Source organism: Capricornis sumatraensis, chromosome 22, assembly GCF_032405125.1.
Source record: "Capricornis sumatraensis isolate serow.1 chromosome 22, serow.2, whole genome shotgun sequence".
In the NCBI taxonomy this organism is placed as follows: domain Eukaryota; kingdom Metazoa; phylum Chordata; class Mammalia; order Artiodactyla; family Bovidae; genus Capricornis; species Capricornis sumatraensis.
This window is the reverse complement of record NC_091090.1, coordinates 26,767,730-26,793,813: the sequence shown is the minus strand read 5'-3', so window position 1 is coordinate 26,793,813 and position 26,084 is coordinate 26,767,730. Positions and strand designations below refer to the sequence as shown.

Genomic DNA, 26,084 nt, shown 5'->3' with positions numbered 1-26,084 from the left:
CATGATATGTTTTGAATGAAATATTTAAGCACATTGTCTTTTCACTCCATAGAGAGGAGAAAGAAAGTGAAAGTTGCTTGGTCGTGTCCAGCTCTTTGCGACCCCGTAGGCTATACAGTCCATGGAATTCTCCAGGCCAGGATACTGGAAATGGGTAGCTGTTCCCTTCTCCCGGGGATCTTCTCAACCCAGTGACCCTTAAAAGATGTCTGCTTGGCGCTTTGAAAAGACAAAGGATGCTAGGTGTACCAGTTAGCTGCAGGAGATGATGCATGTAGCACTCTGAGTAGTAGCTGCTTAAAGGGGATTTTTAAACTATAATTCATTGTCAGCTGCCTACATTATCCAAAGTTTTAAAGTATATTCATCATCATCCTCTCTTGTCAGAGATTAGGATTTAAGACCAGGCTCTATTACCGAGTGTCAATAAGCAACTCATTAAACAGGAAATTGTGTCATTAGTAATTGAATTGGCATTTTATGATGATATTAAAGAATCAGTATTCTATACCCTACATTCATCTTGAGCGTAAACAAAATTTGACCTGTTCAACAGTGCATGCATGCTCAGTTGCTAAGTTGTGTCTGACTGCGATCCCATGGACTGAAGCCCGCCAGTCTCCTCTGTCCATGGGATTCTCCAGGCAAGAATGCTGGAGTGGGTTGCCATTCCTTTCTCCAGGTGATTTTCCCAGCCCCAAGGATCTCTTGTGTCTCTGGCACTGGTAGGTGGATTCTTTACTACCAAGCCACCTATGGTAACCTGTAGTATTATTCCAGAGATAATTCAATCTTGATTCAATATGTGTGAATCAATATTTATGAAATATTTCAAATAAAATAATTACTTAGATTAGTAAAATAAAGGATATGATTTAATGTATCCAATCATGATTCCTTTATAGTCGAACATTTTTAATGGGGCAAGGCAATTGTCATTTTATTAACCAATATGCATGTAATCAGGTAAGGGGTATAACAGTTGTAGAAATCCTCAGTGATATTTTACACCTGGAGAGATTTCATTCCCCAAATATCTATCTGTTATAATGTGCTACATTATATCAAGAATTGATAGAAAACACTGAGTCTCTCGTTAACCAAGTCTGAAACGAGTTGACCTGGAATGTCCAGGAACTCAAAGAAACTGTTAGTAATAATCCCTCATTATCCCTTATTCATACTTCATAATTCACCCCTCCAGGGCAAGGCTTGGGTAGAATGGTATAGTAAGTTGAGTTGATCAACTCAACTCAAATTCAATTTTTGACTCAATATGGGTGAATTAATGAGTTTCTTTTCTCTACTACCCCTTCTTTCTCAACTTTTTTATTAAGACCAATCATGTCATTTTCAATGCCATAAGTTCATTAAGAAAGGCATAGGATTTAGCCCTCCTTCAGTTTAAAACTTCTGCTATGTCCCCTTTCCTGCTTTCCTCTGACCACGCTTTGTGTCTCTTTTACCTCTCCTCTGCCCTTTCTCCTCCTATTTTTTTGTTTTTGTCTTTTAAGCAGTTCCTTCCTTCCTTTCTATTGTGATACAGTACAGAATTGGAGAGAGACTGATGGAGCTAAACTCCCTGGATATAGTTCCTATCCCTGCCATCTATTAGCTGCATAAATTAGTCTTGAGGATTTCATTTTTCCTTGCTCAAAGTATTCTGTCTTTTTCTCCTTTCCTTTTTCCTGTTCTTCAGCCTTTTTCTCTAAGAGTTCTAGTCTCCCTGAAAGATATTACAAAGATCCAACAATCAGGGATTATCATTGAGTATGGTCACTTGTCGCCCTTTCAGTCAACAGAATTAAAAAAAAGATTGTATCTTTAATCTCAGTTTTATAGGGTTTTTCCTGGTGACTCAGGTGGTAAAGAATCTGCCTGCAATATAGGAGACCCGGGGTTCAATCCCTGCTTTGTGAAGATCTCCTGGAGAAGGGAATGACAACTCACTCCAGTATTCTTGTCTGGAGAATTCCATGGACAGAGGAACCTGGTGAGCTGCAGTGCATGGGGTTGAAAAGAGCCGGATACTACTGTGCAACTAACACACACACACACCCAGTTTCATATATTGTTCAAAAGTCAAAACAATATGAAAGGGATATATTCGGGAAGTCTTAGTCCCATCCTTAACTCCACTACTTGTGTTCAGTTGCGCAGTACTGTTTGACTCTGCAATGCCTTCCTCCACTGTTTACAAGTCATTTAAAACTTAGTTTCTGATTTAATTTTCCTGCATTTTTGTTAGCAAAAGTAAGAAAAATTAGCAGAGATCTATTAGATATACACTAATTTTCTCATTCTTTCTTACAGACTTTTGTACATGTAGTTTTCCTTTTTCATTTGAAAACATATCATGGAAATTACCTCAGGTTATATCACAGAGAACTTCCTTATGATTACAAACACTTCATTGTGTAGATGTCTCATAATTCATAATTCTCTAAAAGCTTGATATTACAAAGAATAATATGGGAGTGAATAACCCAGTGCAAACACTGGCTTTAGATTTGTGGAGGAATCCTTAGTCTAAATTTCTGGAAGTTGAATTGTGGAAATGCACACGTTTTATTAGATGTTACTGAATTCCCCTCGGTGGAGTTATAGCTTTCCTCCTCCTACTATCATTTTATGAATATGCCCTTTTTTTTATAACTTCAAATTTGTGTTCTCAATATTGTTTTATTTTTGCCAAAATGAGAGGTAGGAAAAGATATCACATGATAGTTTAATTGCATTTTTCATTTATGTGAAGTTAAGCATCTTTTTCGTATAGTCAAGGCTATGGTTTTCCCAGTAATAATGTATGGATATGAGAGCTGGACCATAAAGAAAGCTGAACACTGATGAATTGATGCTTTTGAACTGTGGTGCTGGAGAAGACTGTTGAGATTCCCTTGGACAGCAAGGAGATCAAACCAGTTAGCCCTAAAGGAAATCAAGCCTGAATATTCATTGGAAGGACTGGTGCTAAAGCTGAAGCTCCAATCCTTTGGCTGCCTGATGCAAAAAGCCAACTCATTGGAAAAGACCCTGTTGCTGGGAAAGATCAGAGAAGGCAATGGCACCCCACTCCAGTACTCTTGCCTGGAAAATCCCATGGACGGAGGAGCCTGGAAGGCTGCAGTCCATAGGGTCACTGAGGGTCGGACACGACTGAGCGACTTCACTTACACTTTTCACTTTCATGCATTGGAGAAGTAAATGGCAACCCAGTGTTCCAGTGTTCTTGCCTGGATAATCCCAGGGATGGGGGAGCCTGGTGGGCTGCCGTCTATGGGGTTGCACAGAGTCGAACACGACTGAAGTGACTTAGCAGCAGCAGCAGCAGCTGGGAAAGATTGGGGGCATGAGGAGAAGGGAGCGACAGAGGATGAGATGGTTGGATGCTATCATTGACTCAACGGCCATGAGTTTAAGCAAATTCTGGGAGATAGTGAAGGACAGGGAAGCCTGGTGTGCTGCAGTTCATGGAGTCACAAAGAGTTGGACATGACTGAGCAACTGAACAACAAAGCATTAGGACCATTTTGTTTTTCTGTGAATTAATCGTGCCTTTTGCTCATTTTTCTATTGGGTTTGAGTACTTTTTCCTCTCACTGTTAAGGGCTCTTTATATTTTACTGAAAATAATTTTCTATTTGTAATATAAATTGAAAATAGTTTCTCCTAGTTTGTAATTTGTATTTTGACACTAGATTTGGTCTTTTGCCATTGAGGAGTTGCACACACGCACACATACATATGTATTTTATTTATCCAACTTAATAGTTTTATTACTTCTGAATTTGGAAAGATTTTTCTTTTATCTGGATGATAAAGGAGCCAACCAATGTTTTCTTCTAGTATTTTTATGACTTATTTATTTATTTTTTGTATCTTGGATCAATTTGGAATTTATTCTTGTATAGATACGAAGAATGAGTACAACTTTACTTTTTTTCAGATTGCTATCCATTTGGCTCACTGCCACTTACTTAAAATTCCATCTTTATCCGAGTGACCTGAGATGTCACTTTGATCTTATTTTAAGCTTTCCTGTGTACTTGTTATTTTTGGGCATTCCCCTTCCCACCCTACTCATTGTTGTGCATAATCTTGTACCATTACTACACTTTACATGAATTTTATAGTATGTTTTAATATTAGTGGGGTTAATCTCCCCTTTTAACCTATTTTTTCAAAATTTGTATTGTTATTTTTGCATATTTATTTTCCATGTTCCTAGTCCCAGGTATCTGCTGAAAGGAAATAGTCCAGAATGTAAAAAATTGTAATGAAACAAATAGAAACAAGTGCTAGCTCTTTGAGAAATAATCTAGAGCTAAAAACTGACATCTAGTGTTCAGTGCAGTAACTGCATAGTATTAACTAACATCTGACAGTCCTATTCAGTTCAGTTCAGTCACTCAGTCGTTTCCAACTTTTTGTGACCCCATGAACCTCAGCACACCAGGCCTCCCTGTCCATCACCAACTGCTGGAGTCTACCCAAACCCATGTCCATTGAGTCAGTGATGCCATCCTACCATCTCATCCTATGTTATCCCCTTCTCCTGCCTTCAATCTTTCCCAGCATCAGGGTCTTTTCAAATGAGTCAGCTCTTCGCAGCAGGTGGCCAAAGTATTGGAGTTTCAGCTTCAATGTCAGTCTTTCCAATTACACCCAGGACCGATCTCCTTTTGGATGGACTGGTTGGATCTCCTTGCAGTCCGAGGGACTCTCAAGAGGCTTCTCCAACACCACAGTTCAAAAACATCAATTCTTCGGCTCTCAGCTTTCTTTATAGTACAACTCTCACATCCATACATGACCACTGGAAAAGCCATAGCCTTGATTAGACGGACCTTTGTTGGCAAAGAAATGTCTCTGCTTTTTAATATGCTGTCTAGGTTAGTCATAACTTTCCTTCAAAGGAATAAGTGTCTTTTAATTTCATGCTGCAATCTCCAACTGCAGTGATTTTGGAGGCCAGAAAAATAAAGTCAGCCAATGGTTCCACATCTATTTGCCATGAAGTGATGGGACTGGATGCCATGAATGATGAGCTTTAAGCCAATTTTGTCTCTCCTCTTTCACCTTCATCAAGAGGCTCTTTAGTTCTTCTTCACTTTCTGCCATAAGGGTGGTGTCATCTGCATACCTGAGGTCATTGGTAATTCTCCCAGCAATCTTGATTCCTGATTCCAGCTTGTGCTTCCTCCAGCCCAGTGTTTCTCATGATGTACTCTGCATATAACTTAAATAAGCAGGGTGACAATATACAGCCTTGACATACTCCTTTTCCTGTTTGGAACCAATCTGTTCCATGTCCAGTTCTAACTGTTGCTTCCTGACCTGCATACAGATTTCTCAAGAGGCAGGGCAGGTGGTCTGGTATTTCCATCTCTTGAAGAATTTTCCACAGTTTATTGTGATCCACACACTCAAAGGCTTTGGCATAGTCAATAAAGCAGAAATAGATGTTTTTCTGGAACTCTCTTGCTTTTTCCATGATCCAGCAGATGTTGGCAATTTGATCTCTGGTACCTCTGCCTTTTCTAAAACCAGCTTGAACATCTGGAAGTTCACAGTTCACATACTGCTGAAGCCTGGCTTGGAGAATTTTGAGCATTACTTTACTAGCGTGTGAGATGAGTGCAATTGTTCGGTAGTTTGAGCATTCTTTGGCATTGCCTTTCTTTGGGACTGAATGAAAACTGACCTTTCCCAGTCCTGTGGCCACAGCTGAGTTTTCCAAATTTGCTGACATTGACTGCAGCACTTTCACGGGATCAACTTTTGGGATTTGAAATAGCTCAACTGGAATTCCATCACCTCCACTAGGTTTGTTCTTGACGTCACATTCCAGGATGTCTCGCTCTAGGTGAGTGTGAGTGATTACACCATTGTGATTTTCTGGGTTGTGAAGATCTTTTTGGTACAGTTCTGTGTATTCTTGCCACATCTTCTTAATATCTTCTGCTTCTCTTCAGTTCAGTTCAGTTCAGTCGCTCAGTCGTGTCCAGCTCTTTGCGATCCCATGAATTGCAGCATGCCAGGCCTCCCTGTCCATCACCATCTCCCAGAGGTCACTCAAACTCATGTCCATTGAAATGGTGATGCCATCCAGCCATCTCATCCTCTGTTGTCTCCTTTTCCTCCTGCCCCCAATCCCTCCCAGCATCAGAGTCTTTTCCAATGAGTCAAATCTTCGCATGAGGTGGCCAAAGTACTGGAGTTTCAGCTTCAGCATCATTCCTTCCAAAGAACACCCAGGGCTGATCTCCTTTAGAATGGACTGGTTGGATCTTGTAGTCCAAGGGACTCTCAAGAGTCTTCTCCAGCATCACAGTTCAAAAGCATCAATTCTGCTTCTCTTAGGACAGTCCTATTATTGCATTATAAATTAATGCCTTATAACAGTTTTCAATTGAGTACTGTATACTCAAGCAGCCTTGGAAATGCATAGATCTTTTGGAGAGAAAGCTCCACATCAATTAGTAATAAGGGTAACTCAATGTTAGGTATTCTTGTTTGTAACTTTTAAAATCATGAGAGCCTGAATAAGGGGGAGTGAGCAAAAGTTCACTCAAGAAGTGAACAAACTTGGAACAGGGTTGGGAACATACACGCCACCAGCACTGCTGAGGCTGGAGGGGCTAAAGGAAAAAAGGAGAGGCTGGGAGTGGCTTCCATCTCCTTTTCCTCTCATTGCCAGGTACAGTAAGGTCAGAAAAAGCAAAGAGCTATTAGCAATTGGGTTTTATAGTTGGAGCCAATATTTTTACCAGAGATTGAAAAACATGGGTGATTAGAAACCTGGGGAAAGGGAACTAGGCTGTTGATGCTGGCTAGACTGCTTTTTTTTTTTTTTTTTTCTTTTTTTAGGGCTTCCCTGGCAGCTCTGTCCAAAAGAATCCTGCGCTGCAGGGGACCTGGGCTCGATCCCTGGGTTGGGAAGATCCCCTGGGGAAGGGAATGGCTACCCACTCCAGTATTCTTGCCTGGAGAATCCCTATGGACAGAGGAGCCTGGCAGGCTGCAGTCCATGGGGCCATGAAGAGTCAGACAAGACTAAGCACAGCACAGCACAAAATAATTCCAATGCTAATATCCCAGCTAGAAGAGAGAAATCATCTTTGAAGGTGGTGTGGTGTGATTCCATCAGTTGTGTTTTACTTTCAGTTTTAATTTTTCCCTGCTCCTAGTGAGACCAAACAAACTGACACGTGGGAGTTTGTAGGAGAGAAAGGCTTACTGCAGGGCCATGCAGGGTGGTTCATACCTTAAGAAAGTCCCAGCTCCCCAAAGTATTTCAGCAAAGCACTTTGAAAAGCCAGGTGAAGTGGGGTGGGTTGCAGGGTCAGCTCGTGCACAATTCTCTGATTGGTTGATGGTGAGAGAACTGGTGGTATCACGTGGGTTAACATCAGTCCTTAGGCTCCAGGAGGCCTGGAGCTGTGTGCTCACAGTTGTCTGTAGTTAACTTCTTCCATTTGGTGAGGGAGGGGAGTGGTTTCATATTTGCAAAACAACTCAGGAAATGTACAGCAAGTACTATTATCTAGGTACTTCCAAGAGGAGCTAAAGTAGAGGACGTGGGGAAAGCCTTGTTCCCCTCCCCGCAAAGGCCCCATGGGGTCCTGCTCAGTTACATTAGAGTTTAATGCAATAAGGGAAAACTAGGTATTATCACAGACAACTGAAAGACAGGTAATTTATAGTTCTTTCATGTTTTTGTCAAAATTTAAATCACCACACAAAAATTCGTGACAGAATGGCAAAGTGAGTAGAAACAAAGCTTGTGGTGTTGGATGAGATTCTCTTCTAGAGGACGTGTAAATGTCCTCCAAAGTGCCCTGTCTTATCCTGCTCCCAAAGTCTGAGCAGACTGAATTCTCCATTCCTCCTCTGTATTTCTTCTCAGTGGGTCTGATGCAGAGAGAACTCTTGTCCTTACTCAGTGCAAAGATAATTGCAAAACCCAGTCAGCCTCCACCCTGAGCAGACAAGCACACACCTCACTGTAGCTGAGGATGTTGTCTCTACTGAGTCCCCAAAGAGTTCCAAGCTGCTCGAGAGGCCAATAATAATTGAAAGTACAGGCCTCATGGAACTTCCCTGGTGGTCCAATGATTAAGACTCCGTGCTTCCAAAGCAGGGGGCACGGGTTCAATCCCTGGTCGGAAACTAGATCTCACATGCTGCTACTAAAACCTGCCATGGTCGCAAAAAAAAAAAAAAGGACAGGCTTCAGAATCTGACAAACCAGGCTCTGATCATGACTGAATATCTGCATAACTCTTGATAAGTCATTAAACCCCTGAGCCAGATTCCCCATAATAAAATAAAGACATATATTTATTACACATAAGTATATATAAAATTTGGCACAATTATCAGCATGCAGTTACATGTTAAGTAAACAGTAGGTGAATTATCATTAGGAAGAAATAAGGCACAAGTCTGTAATAATGAGACCATGTACCAGGTTGGAGTAACCCTCTGTTCATCAGTGCTATAGATACTGCATGTCCCTGGGGTGGAAATTAGACCACATTCTCCTGAGAGACTTATGGACTCCAGTTCCTTAGAACTCTCCCCTCCGGCCCCAAGGATAAGTCTCTAGGTAACCACTGGCTCAGGATGACCTAAGCATATATTCACTCCCAAGGAATTGTTTTCATTATAACTGAAGCTCTCCTTCAGCCAGTTTACTTTTCTCAGAAAAGTGAAAGTGAAGTCGCTCAATCCTGTCCGACTCTTTGCGACCCCATGGACGGTAGCCTACCAGGCTCCTCCGTCCATGGGATTTTCCAGGCAAGAGTACTGGATTGGGCTGCCATTTTCTTCTCCATTACTTCTCCCAGAATAAACACCTAAAATTTAAATTTCCTCTTATCTTTGTAGTTGAGATTTGTGTGACCTCTGCACAATAAGAAACCATATAAGCCATATATTTTCTATACGGCTAAGTCAACTTTATCCAGACTAGACAAATCCAGCCATTGTTTGCGTCAGCCTTTATTGCAGATAAAAGAACACAGCTTGTGATGTTTAGCTCTTGCTTTACTGTCCTTGAAAGATACACAGACAGAAGCAATTGGAACCCAAATTAAAAAAAAATACTGACAAGAATAAAAGATGAAGAAGATGTTGATTTTATTATTTAATCATTTAAATTTCTTTTACATTTCCTAAAAAGATACATGGTCTAGTGAAAAGAAAACAGTTTAAAATCAACATAACACCATTCTGGCTCAACCTCTAGCACTGGTTATCTATATAATCTTGAAGAAGTCATTTGTTTTCTTTTGTCCACAAATATTCATATGTAATGAGAATAAAGTTTGTTATCTTACCATGATTCTCTGAGTATGTACGTATGCACACAGAAATAAGAAAGAAGTGAAAATATATGTATATGTATGTTTATATTTGCATACCAAATGCGCACGTACATAAACAGGCCTCTTAGTTTTCCATGAGAAAGCTGATAATGAACAAGGGGGCTGGAATAGCTGATAGGCAGTGTCCAGTCTTACGCTGATAGCATCTGCTTCTAGCTTTTTAAAATGCTCCATCCAAGGCAACTGAGAAATGGAAACTTGCTGGAAGTACAAATTTTCAGGCCCGACCTCAGACCCATCCTCAAACTTATTGAATTAGGGGCTGTGCGGAGAGACTCAGCTATCCTTGTTGCAACCTGCCCTCCAGGTGATTCTGAAGTGCACTAAAATGTGAGAACCACTACATTTAAACATTCCCAGGGAAGAACTATAGGCTAGAGGAGAGATAGGAATTAAACGGGGCAGGGGGGAAGGCGGGATAGTCTACAGAGATCCTGAGTTACAGGTGGTAGGAAGAGATCTGGGGAGACAGAGCAGTGGCAGGCGCAGGAGAGTGTTATTTATGGTTGTAGGACACCGGTGTGGTTGTAGAAAAGTGGGCATAAGCCCAAGGGAAATAATAATGCAGTTAGTCCCATGTTAGTCATTTGTTCTCATGCAGTCATTTCTGCTCCTGTGCTAAGACTGATGGCTTTAGAACCTTTTTCCTGCCGTGGATCCTAAAGGAAGATAGTTAGGATAACGATCCTGTTTCTAGTCACAGCTGTTTCTGACCTCTATCGTCACTACCATAGAAATTTGAGACAGGGAGAGTTAGGGCTTCCCAGCCTACACCTGTTTGTCTTCTGGTCTTTTTCAACAATTTAAAGTCCCCCTGATTCTAGTTTTAAGTGTCCCCTCACTGGCAGTCAAGGACTGTGTGTATATTCAGAAAAAGGAAGAGAACTCCTGGAGTTCCAATGGGTTAGAGTTGAACTTGCCTAGAGAAAGCTGGAGGGGTGAGAATCAGCCTATGGAACCGACAAGGCAAGAAGACGCCGTGGACGCGCTTCGCGAGATTAATGAATGCAGTGTTGTCATCCACGATGTTGCCTTGACAGGGGAATCCCCGGCTTTGCAACTTTCTGGCCAACGTGAGGATCACCAGCCGATTATAACCTTTCCTGCGATGCTCAGGCATGGTGTAGCCATGGCACATGGTGGCAAACTGGTCCATCATAGACCAAGACATGGGGTTCCCCTTGTCATCACGGACACACACACTGGGGAAGCAGGAGATGAGGTTGGCGATGTACCGGCGACACTGTTCACTGCCGCCCCGAGACCAAGTCTGGTTGAGTAAGTCAACATCAGCAACACTCAGGTAGGTTAGTTGTAGGGAAGAATTCATTCTTGAGGAAAATGACATGGGAAGAAATATGAACTCGGGATCATACGATGACAAACAAGTATTTATCTCTTTTTTATTCACTTTAAACCTTGGGGAATCTTAGTTCTCCCACCAGGGATCAAACCTGGCCCCAGCACTGAAAGCACCCCGTCCCAACCACCGGACCTCCAGGGAATTCCCCAATTACTTCTCTTTTTACTTTGATTCAAACTGAGAAAGCATCCTGGAGATCAGTTCAGTCCAGTCACTCAGTCATGTCTGACTCTTTGTAACCCCATGAATCGCAGCATGCCAGGCCTCCCTGTCCATTGCCAACTCCCAGAGTTCACTCAGACTCACATCCATAAAGTCAGTGATGCCATCCAGCCATCTCATCCTCTGTAGTCCCCTTCTCCTCCTGCCCCAAATTCAGTCTTAAATTGAAGAAAGTAGGGAAAACTGCTAGACCATTCAGATATGACCTAAATCAAATCCCTTATGATTATACAGTGGAAGTGAGAAATAGATTTAAGGGCCTAGATCTGATAGATAAGAGTGCCTGATGAACTATGGAATGAGGTTCGTGACATTGTACAGGAGACAGGGATCAAGACCATCCCCATGGAAAAGAAATGCAAAAAAGCAAAATGGCTGTCTGAGGATGGCTTACAAATAGCTGTGAAAAGAAGAGAAGTGAAAAGCAAAGGAGAAAAGGAAAGATATAAGCATGTGAATGCAGAGTTCTAAAGAATAGCAAGAAGAGATAAGAAAGCCTTCTTCAGCAATCAATGCAAAGAAATAGAGGAAAACAACAGAATGGGAAAGACTAAGACTAACTTTCTCTTCAAGAAAATTAGAGATACCAAGAGAACATTTCATGCAAAGATGGGCTCGATAAAGGACAGAAATTGTAGAGACCTAACAGAAGCAGAAGATATTAAGAAAAGGTGGCAAGAATACACAGAAAAACTGTACAAAAAAAATCTTCACAACCCAGATAATCACAATGGTGTGATCACTCATCTAGAGTCAGACATCCTGGAATGTGAAGTCAAGTGGGCCTAAGAAAGCATCACTACGAACAAAGCTAGTGGAGGTGATGGAATTCCTATTGAGCTATTTCAAATCCTGAAAGATGATGCTGTGAAAGTGCTGCACTCAATATGCCAGCAAATTTGGAAAACTCAGCAGTGGCCACAGGACTGGAAAAGGTCAGTTTTCATCCCAATCCCAAAGAAAGGCAATGCCAAAGAATGCTCAAACTACCGAACAATTGCACTCATCTCATATGCTAGTAAAGTAATGCTCAAAATTCTCCAAGCCAGGTTTCAGCAATACGTGAACCGTGAACTTCCTGATGTTCAAGTTGGTTTTCAAAAAGGCAGAGGAACCAGAGATCAAATTGCCAACATCCACTGGATCATGGAAAAAGCAAGAGAGTTCCAGAAAAACATCTATTTCTGCTTTATTGACTATGCCAAAGCCTTTGACTGTGTGGATCACAATAAACTGTGGAAAATTCTGAGAGATGGGAATACCAGACCACCTGCCCTGCCTCTTGAGAAATCTGTATGCAGGTCAGGAAGCAACAGTTAGAACTGGACATGGAACAACAGACTGGTTTCAAATAGGAAAAGGAGTACGTCAAGGCTGTATATTGTCACCCATCCTGGAGATAAGTGCCTAGCAAATACTAGAATATTTTCAATAAATAAGAATCTATCACTTACCACTTACAAACATCTTTAGGATTTCATTTTTAACAAGACAAAACACTCATTATATTGAGTCTAAGTCTTTCCTTCAAATTTTATGCCCACTTATTATTGTCCTCAGAATAGATGAAGGCAATTATTTTATTTTTCTGGAAAACAAACCTCAGACTTGTTCTTATTAAGTCCTGAGTCTGCTGACACCCTCTCTGAGGCCTTGAATAAGTCCAGATACTTGGGCCTCTAATCTTTTTCTTCATAATAATAAATGTTTTAGGATAGGACCCCTACATTTATGGAACCATGTCCACAAAAGAAATATAAACTGCTTAATGTTCTAGGCATTTGTAGGTGCTTAAGAAATGCTAGCTCTTTCAGACCTTTCCCTAAACACTCTGGAAAAAGATTTCAAAATCCATGGGTATTAAGATTAACAATAACAACAAAAAAAAGGACAGAAATTGTTGCAGTTTCTAAGAACTGAGACAGGTTACTTAGTTGCAAGTCTCTGGGGGCTGGTTGTGTTTTGAATTTTCTTTCATGCTTGAAGTTATTAATATCCTAAGATCATCCCCAGTTAAGAGGCCACTGATGTCATTCTCACTATGTCCTTTTTGAAAATGTTTGTTTGACTGCCCCAGGTCTTAGTTTCAGCATGTTGGATCTTTTACTTGCAGCTGGTGAGATATAGTTCCCGAGCAGGGATTGAACCTGGACACCCTGAACTGGGGGCGTGAAGTCTTAGCCACTGGACCACCAGGGAGGTCCTGTACCATGTCCTTCTTTATGAAGTAAAAGTTTGTGTTTTCTCATATATATGGAATTTAGAAAGATGGTAATGATAACCCTGTATGCGAGACAGCAAAAGAGACACAGATGTATAGAACAGTCTTTTGGACTCTGTGGGAGAGGGAGAGGGTGGGATGATTTGGGAGAATGGCATTGAAACATGTATAATATCATATAAGAAATGAATCGCCAGTCTAGGTTCGATGCAGGATACAGGATGCTTGGGGCTTGTGCACTAGGATGACCTAGAGAGATGGTATGGGGAGGGAGGTGGGAGGGGGGTTCAGGATTGGGAGCTCATGTACACCCGTGGCAGATTCATAGTGATGTATGGCAAAACTAATACAGTATTGTAAAGTAAAATAAAATAAAATTAAAATTAAAAAAAAAAGAAAACAAGAAGATTCATTAGTTGGCACATAATAACAAAAAAAAAAAGTTTGTGTTTTCTTTTATTAGTGGTTATGCAATGTTAGCTCATATTTCAGGTATTCTGTGGGACCTGGAGCTGGGCCATTCGCCTAACCACTAAGCAGGGGGAAAGAATATAAATAAATGCAAGCAATAACCGGCTTAACAGGATTTTTTCATTTAATTCTCGAAAATAAACTTTCGAACAAAGTCAAAGAAGCTTCAGGTAGTGATGTCACTACAAATGAAAACACTAAACCACGTGTTTCAGGAGGGACATTCGAGACAATGACCTTGTATGTGAAGGGCAGGTATCCAAAATAAAGTGTACAAATTTGGGTAATGATTTAGGTTTTAAAGATAAATTGTCTAACTTCCTATGCAGAAAGGAGCAATTCAAGTAAAAATTTGATTTAAAAAAGTCTGACGGGGGATTGAAGAAAATTTTAAATAACATCTCAGGGATACGATAGCAAACAGACTTGTTGAGTAGCTCAGTCATGAGTGGCTCTTTGCAACCCCATGGACTGCAGCATGTCAGACCTCCTCGTCCTTCACTATCTTCTGGAATTTTCTCAAACTCATGTCTATTTAATTGGACAGACTGTGGGGAAACTCTTAAGGACAAATAGTGTGATTTTTTTCAACCAAAAGTAACATGAGAAATAAAAAAAGATGAAAGGGGTATCTGTCTGTCAAAAGAAACTTAAGAGAGATATTAACCAGTTGCATATAATAACCAGGTGCTTATTCAAAACAAATAAAGTGCTAAAAGTTTTATGATAATTGGGAAAATGTGACTACTAACAGGTCATTTTATATTTAGGAAATAGTGTTCACAAAATTTTAAGGAAAGAGCTAACAAAGAAGGCTCAAGGCCACTGTTTTTAGAGAACCTGCTTGCCAAGCTGGCCTTTGGCTGCTGCTGCTGCTACTAAGTTGCTTCAGAAATGTCCGACTCTGTGCGACCCCACAGACAGCAGCCCACCAGGCTCCTCCACCCATGGGATTTTCCAGGCAACAGTACTGGAGTGGGGTGCTGCTAGGTGTCAGGTAATTTTGATTGCTGGAGGAGTCCTGCCATTCCCAGAACTGGTAAGAGTGGTTAGCTTGGCCTGTTTGTACAATCGATGTAATTTATGCTGAACACCTGTTTTCCTCCTGGGAGTCTAGGAAATTGGTCTAGTCAAGGCTATGGTTTTTCCTGTGGTCATGTATGGATGTGAGAGTTGGACTGTGAAGGCTGAGCACCAAAGAACTGATGCTTTTGAACTGTGGTGTTGGAGAAGACTCTTGAGAGTCCCTTGGACTACAAGGAGATCCAACCAGTCCATTCTGAAGGAGATCAGCCCTGGGATTTCTTTGGAAGGAATGATGCTAAAGCTGAAACTCCAGTACTTTGGCCACCTCATGCGAAGAGTTGACTCATTGGAAAAGACTCTGATGCTGGGAGGGATTGGGGGCAGGAGGAGAAGGGGACGACAGAGGATGAGATGGCAGGATGGCATCACGGACTCGATGAACGTGAGTCTGAGTGAACTCCGGGTGTTGGTGATGGACAGGGAGGCCTGGCGTGCTGCGATTCATGGGGTCGCAGAGTCGGACACGACTGAGCGACTGAACTGAACTGAACTGGCAGAAGGTACCTCCAGTAAAAAAAATCTTATTTGTGTTGTCACAACTCATTGCTGAAAATCAAACGCATACTGCATGACTCTGCTCAGGGAGGCCTCTGGGAAGCTTGTGCCCGGTTTCCTCTGGACTTTGCCAAAGCACCTTTTTCCCCTTGTGCTGATTTTGCTTTATATCTTTTCATTATAATAAGTTATGCTGCTAAGTCACTTCAGTCATGTCCAACTCTGTATGACCCCATAGACGGCAGCCCACCAGGCTCCCCCGTCCCTGGGATTCTCCAGGCAAGAACACTGGAGCGGGTTGCCATTTCCTTCTCCAATGCATGAAAGTGAAAAGTGAAAGGGAAGTTGCTCAGTCATGTCCGACTCTTCACGACCCCATGGACTGTAGCCTACCAGGCTCCTCTGTCCTTGGGATTTTCCAGGCAAGAGTACTGGAGTGGGGTGCTATTGCCTCCTCCCATAATAAGTTATAGCCACGACTAAATATATTGAGTCCTGAGTCCTCTTAGCCAATCACTGAACTTGTGGGTGGTCTGGGGGACCCCTGACACAGAGGTGATGTTACTATAGCACTTAAAAAAAAATTCTTAGGAATTCCCTGAGTGAATTCAATGTGTTCACTTTTGGGGACAGGGTTCGATGCCTGATGGGGGAGCTATTAATAAGATCCCACAAGCCATACTATGCTATACTTAGTTGCTCAGTCATGTCTGATTCTTTGCAACCCCATGGACTGTAGCCCACCAGGCTCCTCTGTCCATGGGGACTCTCCAGGCAAGAATACTGGAGTGGGTTGCCATGCACTCCTCTAGGGGATTTTCCCAACCCAGGGATCGAACCCAGGTCTCCTGCATTGCAGGTGGATTATTTACCATCTGAACCACCAGGGATTAATAAGATGCCACAAGCCGTGAGGCCTGGCTAATAATAATAATAATTCTTTTTTTGGAGGTATAATATTTAAGTGGCTTCCCTGGTGGCTCAGACGGTAAAGTGTCATATAATGGAATAATATATAAGATATTTCCTTCAGAATAAATCAGGGGGTGGGAAAGATAGAGATCTGGATAAAAGATTCCTAACATAATAAATCTTGTACTTTTTGTACATTTTTAAAATATGCATGTATATTTAATGAGCACAAGCTTGGTTATATTTTTAAAATTCAATTAATAGGAAAATGTCTTGTTGAAAAGGTTACAGTTGGATTGAACAACAAACAAACAAAATTGAGAACTGCATTATTTTGTGATTGAAAGAGGCAGGTGTTTAAGATTTTTTTTTTTTTTTAAGTATATTGGTGTTGGAGGTTAATTACACTAGTTTCTCAACTCTTGTGTTTGAAAATTTTCATGACTGAAAAAGTAACAATAAAATCCAGTTGCTTTATGTGACTTAAAATGTCCCTTCTTTTCTAGGTTTAGTCTTGTTTTGCTTAATAATTACTTCAACATACACCACAGAAGTGGAGAAAAGTAACATTCAGTGAAGTGGTTAGCTTCATTTGCTTACAAGAAACATGCAAAGAAGATATTATACATCAGTTTTTAAGAAGAATTGATTGAGGCTCAGAAAGGTAACATGGAGAAGAAACTGGCAACTCTCTCTATTCTTGCTTGGAGAATCCCATGGACAGAGGAGGCTGGGAGGCTAGAGTCCACAGGGTTGCAAAGAGTCAGACACACTGAGCGACTAACACACACACACACACACACACACACACACACAGAAAGGTAAGGCAAAATGGAAAGTAACTAGTGAATGAAAGATCAGGGACCACAAAGTAAAAGAATGCAGATATAAACTAACACACGTTCTGAAGGGCTGGATCCTGGAATTAGGCTTCTTTTGGTTGTTTCTGGCTCTACAGTTTGCCCCTAGGTGTTATTTCAATTCTATTCAAAAAGGGAATAATAATGGTACTGTTTTATAAGGTTGTAGAAAGGATTCAAGAGGCAATGTATTTAAAACTTTAAAACATTTAGTGCCTGGCATAAAAGACACGTAAGTCAGCTAAACACCTTCATCCCTGAAACAACAAAAAACAATTATAACCACCTTGGGCACAGACAACAGAAGTTATTTAGAATTATTTGGAGGAGGAGGATGCCCAAGAAATGATTTTTTTGTGTATTCTGTGAAAAAACTGTCCATAGTTAATTACTATGGAGAGAGACACAGATTTGATTTTGCAGGAAATTATGAGCAGTCAAGCAGAGCAAAAAGGAAAAGAGTAAACACATACACACATTTAGATTCAGTCATCTAGATCCAATATTCCTTAATGGTATTCAGTATTCCAGGCAGTTTGTACTGCCATGGCATACATTCTCCCCCAGAAGAAGCTTGTTTACGTACAAGAAACTGGTGTCTGCAGCTGAAATCGAAGGTAACCAAGCGGCCTTGAAGGAAGCTAGCTTTATATCCACCTGCTTTGAGTCAGCAACAGCTTTGGAAACATCATATAATTCACTCTGCAGCCCTGCATGTGGAAACACACAATGAAAAAAAAAATGTGGATGCTTTATCTGAAAATGCCAAAAGCAAATTTGTTTTAGTATTTCCATACTTGGTATCATCAATACCACCAGCTTCCCACCTTGTATTATCCTAACCACTTTGTATTCATACATATATTATCAGAGCTACTCCTTTGTCTGATTTTCAAGTCTTGTATGAGATTTTCAAATTTCCATGTTGATCATGATCTTCCATGGGAATTTCTGATGGGACTATCCCTTAAGAATTTGTAATGCTTTATGGGAACTTTTTATTTTCTTGACTTCTCAGATTGATCTTAAGCCCCTGAGGGTAAGGGATGTTCTGGAAGTATGAAAGAGCTTCAATTTATTTGGCAGGGCAATCTTACTTTAAAGACTGTCTTTCAGTCTCCTGCCTAAATGCCCATCACGGCAATGTCAATATATAAATTTAGACTGGTGAGGTTTATTCTGAACTTAACTTACCCAGCACTCACTCATTTGTCGTAGCTATACTGTATTCTCTATAAACCCTTATTCAGTACTTTTTGTATGTAAAGTGCTGTGCTGGGCATAGCTTCAGAGTGGGACATAAGAATGGCATGGTCTCTGTTCTGATAGTAATTACAGCATGACAAGGGGCTTGTTTACTTAGAACTGATTGTCCACTTCTCCAAATCCTGATCTGCTCTGTCCTTTCCATTCTGGCTGCCATTGCTTGAATGCTCTGGAAATTGACTTTCCCACTTCTTTTCATTTCTAATTGCTTGCTTCCTTCTCCTAGGAAATCACTTCCTCTTGAAGAAAACATGAACAGCAGGTCCTGGTGAACACAGACTGTGCTCTGAGCCTCGGCTTCTCCATCATGGAATTAAGTCTAAGAAAAGATAAGCAAGTCTTCAAGTTAATGCTATTAAAATTATAGATGCTGTGGCTAGCACTCCATATTAAAACACTGAATTACATCTAAGTGGTAGTGAGCCATGCTGACTCAAGGTGTGGCTGGTAGAAATTAAAAATTCCAACAGAATTTTTTTCTTCTAAGTTAGACTGAGTCAATTCTTTCTAAAGGTCATCCTAACATTAAAACAAAACCTCTTAGACTCATAAGATGTAACAGGTAACAAAAACTGCATAAAAGGGATAGCTTAATTAGAAATAATTTCATACATTTTGACTACTTCTAAAGCCACAGAATAGAATTTGATGAGCTCCCTTCTATGTATCACTCTCCCAATCTTTTAATCACAATTCTTCTCTCTCCTCCAAAAATAATCATTATAATAATTTTAAAGATACCCATTTTCTTGTTTTCTTTACAGTTTTATTATCCAAGTCTGCATCCTTAAACACTATAGTTTGATTTTGCCCACTTTTTGTCTTGTGAGTCTTTTCATCAACAGACCTTTCAATTCCCACTAAAATCCTCTCTCCCCCCTTTAAAAACTTCTTTCGTTGGAGAATCCTGGTGGTTAGGGCCCTCTAATCACCAAACAACAGGATTTGTTGTTTAGATTTTGCCAATCATCTCTCCATGGTGCTGTGGATCATGTCCTTCTATCTGTTGACAGGGTATCATTTTTAACAAATGATATTCTCCTTTCTCAAGGAGAAAGGAATCTCCACTTCTCGTTCTGCTATTGACCACTCCACCTCCTTAGAAGGGAAAGGGTTGCTAACTGAATAAGCCAGAACTTGGGACATTTTTTTGGTTCATAGTTACCAGTGAGCAGGCCTTTGAAACTTTCAGGCTGGTGCTCATGTAGACAAGCTCTCTCGTTCATGCAACTAGCAGTGAGCAACAAGCAGGGCCTGTCTGGGCAATTATGCATGTTTTTGTTTCCTGTGTACAGCAAACACAAGGAGTTTGGCTCCTCTGAGTCCATTAGAGGATTAACCCTGATTTAACATTGTTTATGGATGGTTTGTAGATTAAAAATGACAAAGGCATTCCTATGCAGGGTGTGTTCTTGCTCTAAATACCCAGTACTGAAGCAGCTTCACTGCCTAAATCCTGATCTATCCACCTGCCCAACTAGTAGTTCTGACCTCGCCTGCAGAAAGTAAAAGGCTATTTATATGTAGCTGATAGGCTTTTAGGGAGGCTCATGATTTAGAGATGTTATAGAAATGGCACCTTTTTAGGTTCTCTGAATAAGAATAGTAAAGACCCTGATGACTTCTTAGAAGCTATTCAGTGTCCTAAAGAGATTACAGTTCTTACCACAGAAACCTACAGTTGAGACCACATCAGAAGTCAAGAGCCTGTATGGCTCTTCATGGTAAACGAGGGGTTTTACCATTCCAGCTATACTAGGTGCTATAAATCACATCTCTCCCCACCAAACCCTCAGGAAAGATGACTATCAATTAAAATGAGTATAACTCACAACAAATAGCTCAGCCTTCTGAAAAAAAGTATTGTCAATTAGAGGGATGGTCTCTCCATAATGACGAATTCAGGGGATTTGAGGATATTAACCAATAATACCAAAATCCATCCAGTAACTCCCATGACTTTTCACATCAAGAAGGAGATATACTCATTTCCACATTAAAGTAATCCTGGTGAGATTTTTCTGAATTGTTAATTAGATAAGCAAGTGGTTGAATTATGCCTCACTTCTAACCAGCATAACAGGGGTAAATCTGTAAATGTGTGAGAGAGTTTAGAACTGCCTCTAGAAAGTCTTTTTTGAGCATTTGCAAGGGGATTTTTTATATATATATATATACAACATCCCAAGTTTTTAGGTTATGAATTTACATAAATCATTATAGGTGGACAGAAACTTTTCATGTAGAGGGCTTCAGCTACTTCTGGCTGGTAAAAATTACCAGAATTCATATATCTAACATGGGGGTTCCTACTTTCTTGTCAAATGATCAAGGAACTCATTTCACTAGAAGAGCTACACACAGTAACTTCATTGCCTATATCAACTCCCAATCATTATAAAAAGTTGAGAGAGCAAGTGATACACTGAAGTCAAAGCTATCCATCCAAATAATCAAAAGTCTTAATCTGTTTCAGTCTTGGCCTAACGTTCTTCTAGAAGCGTTGATGGTTATGCAGTTATCTCCTTGGAACCCACATATACTCTTTTCTTATAAAATCATTTCAGTTTATCCTATGCAGACCAGTTGATTATCTTTTTCAAGAATCATTTGCTTTAGAAAGAAGAAAGGCTTACCTATTGGCTTAGACTTAAATTAGATTTCCTTTAAAAGATTATGATAGGAAAGAGTTAGAAGTAATAAGGAGAAATATCCTATGATATTCACTGATACCATTTTTTGAAAGAAAAAAAAAAATCAGTTAAAAACAGCCTAATTTAAATGGCCTCTGCCAACCCCAAAGGCCAAGCCTCATAAAAAAAAAAGTATTGCTATAAGACTGTAATATATAAGCTGTTAATATATAAAATGTATGTAAGTGTATTTGTACATATATGTGCTTATATGTGTGAAAAGTGTGTCATATTTATATATCTGAGAGATATGACAAAAAGAAGAAAGAAAAAAAATGCCTGTCTATTGTCTTGTACTTGACCCACCTTGTATTTGAAAAACTTGGTCCCAGTTGATAACACCATGTTCTTCCAACAGCTGTCGGTAAGCATTGACATCTTTGTAGAACACAGCATAGGCATTAGTATAATGGTCCAGGTTGTCTGTCTCAGCCTAGGATAAAAGACATAACCACAAACACATGAAACACACCACCTTTGATCATGTGAGCCTCTCCTTTGTCTCAGAGGCAGAATGGGGAGGATGCTGTCTTTTTCAATCTTCTTTCATGTTTATCCATATGACCAAAGTCAATGATCATAAGGAATCATCAACCCAGCGGGAAAACTAGTATGTACAAGTGTATCTGCTTCATGCTTCGAGGGGTTATCAAACACTAGAGAAATCATCCTAGAGAACACATTTAGACTGGAGGTTTCCATATGTCTGATACTCCAAAGCTAGTCAAATTAGAAGCTAATAGTGAAGTGGATAGCTTGTTAAGCTATGATGGTTACGATTTCCCCTTTAGTTCATCTTTTCATTTCAGTTGGTACCAATTCTTTTTTGCCTTTTAAAACTGTACCTCTTTCTGCCGCCGTGTGATGATGGCTTTGAAGTCAGGCCATGAATCCAACACCACTTCCTTTTGAAAGGGATTCCCACGATTTATGTTCATCACTGCTCCATAAACCTGAGGCAGAGAACCCAGAGGAATAGCTAGTCATATTATTAACAGTTTGAGATGCTTATTGCTCTTTTCATTTCTTGTACTAGTGCAAAGTTATGGCCATGAGGGGTAATTATAAATATACACACATATATTCACAACCCACACACATATAGACTTCTCCCTTGTTATTTCATCAATGCACATGGAAACTGTTAAAGTGTCTATGACAATCTATGAAAATGCTCCCAAAACTTAGTTTTCTTTTTTAGCACAATGGTGAGAGGTACCAAATCAATAGGCTTACCAGACAGGGACTTGGAACATACGTCAGTAATACTTAATGAATCAGCGTCTGATATCTAGATTTAGAGTTCATATGCCTTTTAAAATTTCTATGGATAATTTTGATGTGCAGCTGCTTTTGAAGTTTACTACACTATCTTAACGGAGAAAGCAATGGCACCCCACTCCAGTACTCTTGCCTGGAAAATCCCATGGACGGAGGAGCCTGGTAGGCTGCAGTCCATGGGGTCGCTGAGAGTTGGACACGACTCAGTGACTTCACTTTCACTTTTCACTTTCATGCATTGGAGAAGGAAATGGCAACCCACTCCAGTGTTTTTGCCTGGAGAATCCCAGGGACGGCGGAGCCTGGTGGGCTGCCGTCTGTGGGGTCACACAGAGCTGGACACGACTGAAGCAACTTAGCAGCAGCACACTATCTTAAAATCATATGTGAAGTACAACTACTCTTTCAACCTTGAATTACAATTAACTATCACTTGAGACTGAGATACTATCCCCCAGAAAAAAGGCCAAAAAGCATATCCTGCATTTTAGATTTGATAGAGCAGGTCTGTATAAGCATTCCCTAAGGGTTGTAACTATGTCTTATTCACTGTTAGATCCATGGAGTCTGACAGAGCTGACCAAATGCTTATTGACTAAGCAATACTGAAGTATCATTAGAATTCTGTTCTGTGACTTTTCACATTTTTTTTCCACTAAGAATCAAAAATTCTGTCCCACAAAGCAACTTCCATAGGTTATCTCTGTGCTTCTAGAGAAAACAAAGTTGTGGTGGTAAGGAGGAGAGCTAAGATATAAGCCAGTGTTCACAGCAGTGTTTTTATAATATAGTAGACAGAAACTAGAAACAATATCCAGCAACAGTGGAATAAGTAAATAAATTGTGGCATATTCCTACCATGGATTACAAAAAGAGCAACATGGTATTGAGCTTGTCTAGCCAAAGAAGCTAAGTTCAAAAAGATACTTACTGTGTGATCCAATTTATATTACATTCAAAGACAAGCAGAATTAAATGATGACTTTAGAAGTTGATAGTGGTTACTATGGGAGAGCAGGGAAAGATATCGACAAGAAAAGAGTATGGAGTGGGGGAAAAACGGTGTTTGATGTACTGTTCTTTCTTGAATGGAATAGAAGTTACATAGATATTCACTTTGAGAAAATTCACTGAGCTATATCATTATGTTTTGTGCACTTTCTAGTGTTATGTGGGTGCGTGCCAAGTTGCTTCAGTCCTATCTGAATCTTTGTGACCCTCTGGACAGAGCTGTCCAGGCTCATCTGTCCATGGGATTCTCCAGGAGTGAAGAAATCCTCCAGGGGATCTTCCCAACCCAGGGTCTCTTATTAAGTCTCCTGCACTGGCAGGCAGTTTCTTTACCACTAGCACCACCTGGCAAACCCCTTCTAGCATTATACTTCAATGAAAAAAGTTAAATTATAAGAGCTTAAGAGCCTACATTTTACCTCCTTTATCACTGTCTTAATTCAAATCACTCACCTCATCTCAATGCCTAGAAGATGATCCAACTCTCTTCTGTCTTACCCAAACTGGGATCTCACTCAGATTTTTGCATAGACAGTATCTTTCTAAATGTAGTCTAATACTAATGTGCAACATGGATCACACTTAGTGAAAATCCACCAACTAAAGTAACCTGGAAGGGTCATGCTTGTTCTCTTCATGATTAAATTCTGGAATTGAAGATCTTACGTGTACAGAATAATACATTTATTAAAATGGTTTCACATGAGGAAAGCATAATCTGTATTCAAGAATGTAACTTAAACATGATTGAAATGTTCACAAGATTGGAAGAAAAAAGAAACCTCTTTACAAATATTCAGATTCTGAAAAAATAACTAGTTTGTAAAAGATCAGAACCAACTGAAAGCTTTGGCATTGGTTGAAACCACAGGGGGAAGGAGAGGGTAGGATAAATTGAGAAACTAGCATTGACATATATATGTTATCATGTGTAAAACAGATAATTAATGGGAAGCTGCAATATAACACAGGGAGCCCAGACTGGTGCTCTGTGACAACCTAGAGGTATGGGATGGGATTGGGGAGGAAGGCTTTACAGGTAGGGCCCCTAAAGAATCAGTCTATATAATATAGAATCAGTCTATATAATATAGAATCAGTCTATATAATATAGAATCAGTCTATATTATCACTGGTTCATGTTGTTGTATGGCAGACACCAACACAACATTGTAAAGCAATTGTCCTCCAATAAGAAAACAAACAAATCCTTTCAATAATTTATTTATCCAAAGAGTGAGTGTTGAGAGGAGATGCAAAGTGGCTAGGAGGGAGTAAAAATGCTAGAGAAATGAGCAGATAGAGCTTGTGAAGGAAATCCGGAAGGTTATTTAAACATTTAAGCCGTAAGATTTTCCTGGTGGCTCAGATAGTAAAGTGTCTGCCTACAGTGTGGGAGACCTGGGTTCGAAACCTGGGTCGGGAAGATCCTCTAGAGAAGGAAAGGGCAACCCACTCCAGTACTCTTGCCTGGAAAATCTGGTGGACACAGGAGCCTGGTAGCCTACAATCCACAGGGTCGCAGAGTCAGACACAACTGAGCGACTAAACTAGATTTTAAGCCTAAAGTGAGATTATAAAAATGCAGCCATAAATTCCAGTTGGTGGAGGAAGAGGAAACAACTGAGACTACCTTTTCTTTATCTTGTTTATTCACTAAAGGACTTAGTGTTTACTGAAAGGGTATTTTGAAACCATGGTCAAAGAACAAAGCCAGGCATTATATAACAAAGAAATCATTAAAGGAGGATAAAGAGATTTAGGGATAAAAAGACTCAGGGTAGGAGAAATAAGAAATTAGGAGCAAAGAGCTAAGCAGCTATTAAAGAGGAGATTTCTCAGAAAGGCATCTATCTGTGCCTATACGGTTCATTTCCTTAATTCTTACTTCAGATGGTGCTGTGAGAGGCAAGCATTTCCAAAAAACACTCAATTTGAAACGTGATAATCTGGATTTAAGTCTGAATTCTAGCACCTGGAAATGGGGAAGTTATTTAGTAATATTACCTGTACAATTATAATATAAATATCTGCCTATTCAGAGATTTTAATATTACAGGGGAATTAATTTTAGAGAGGGATTGATTAGGTGTTTTTGAAGCTCAAATGAGATAATGTGAAAGATATTTCAAAAAAATTATACATACCATTCAGGCCAAGTCAACTAATCTGAATTTAGAAGTCTTTAAAAAATAAAATTTTAACAAGTAAGAAATTACCCTTCTGCCATTTAATAAAATTTAGAACTGAAATTTATTTCATAAATAGTCCAATCTAGCACAGCCTGAATTTTCCTAGCAAGACTGTATCTAGCAAGACTGTCAAAAATATAACTAACTGCATTGTGTCCCCAGTCCATTGAATCAGTTTCTAGAAGGAGAGGATTGGGAAACTGTATGTTTACCAAGTACTCCCGGAGTCTTACCATTAGGAAAATTTGGGAAACAGCTATAAGTCTGATATTATTTCACAGATTAATAAAATAAAGATAGAACTATTCAATGTTTCATACCTTGAGTGATTCAGGAAAGTGACTCTTCAGCATTTTTTCCAGGATCAGTAATTTGGTAGAACAGTTAAGAACCTGCATCTTCTCTGTAGAGTGGAGAGCTAGTAATTCCACCCCTGTTTAAAAACATGAAAGGATGTATTTAATTTTTGTCTGTTAACATTTAAAGCTATCCTGAAAGATCCTTGAAACTTTTTGTTAGTCTTTGCTTGTTTAAACTGGGCTTCATTCACTTTTTCTCATATAATGATATGGTGGCTACAACTGGACCCGAGGTCTTCTGCAGAGAAACTCTGGTGTGG

General features: G+C 40.0%; 1 protein-coding gene across 1 annotated transcript; it reads right to left on the bottom strand.

Annotated features, from left to right (window-relative positions):
- Positions 1-10,296: 10,296 nt before the first annotated feature.
- GLYATL3 (glycine-N-acyltransferase like 3) lies at positions 10,297-25,863 on the bottom strand. Its single transcript, XM_068994154.1, has 5 exons — positions 25,786-25,863; positions 21,827-21,934; positions 21,288-21,414; positions 17,609-17,732; positions 10,297-10,723 (listed from the first exon to the last, which is right to left on the bottom strand). Exons 1-5 carry the CDS (start codon positions 25,861-25,863, stop codon positions 10,297-10,299), a joined length of 864 nt encoding a protein of 287 aa, XP_068850255.1.
- Positions 25,864-26,084: the final 221 nt, after the last annotated feature.

What these genes read in the sequence shown, in the direction of transcription:
- GLYATL3 (XM_068994154.1), bottom strand. Translation starts at nt 25,863, where the DNA reads ATGCAGGTTCTTAACTGTTCTACCAAATTACTGATCCTGGAAAAAATG. An exon ending in ACTTTCCTGAATCACTCAAG is followed by an intron (nt 21,935 to 25,785) that starts GTATGAAACATT and finishes TCTCTGCCTCAG; the next exon opens with GTTTATGGAGCAGTGATGAA. An exon ending in GCTGCAGACACCAGTTTCTT is followed by an intron (nt 10,724 to 17,608) that starts GTACGTAAACAA and finishes ATTTTCCTCAAG; the next exon opens with AATGAATTCTTCCCTACAAC.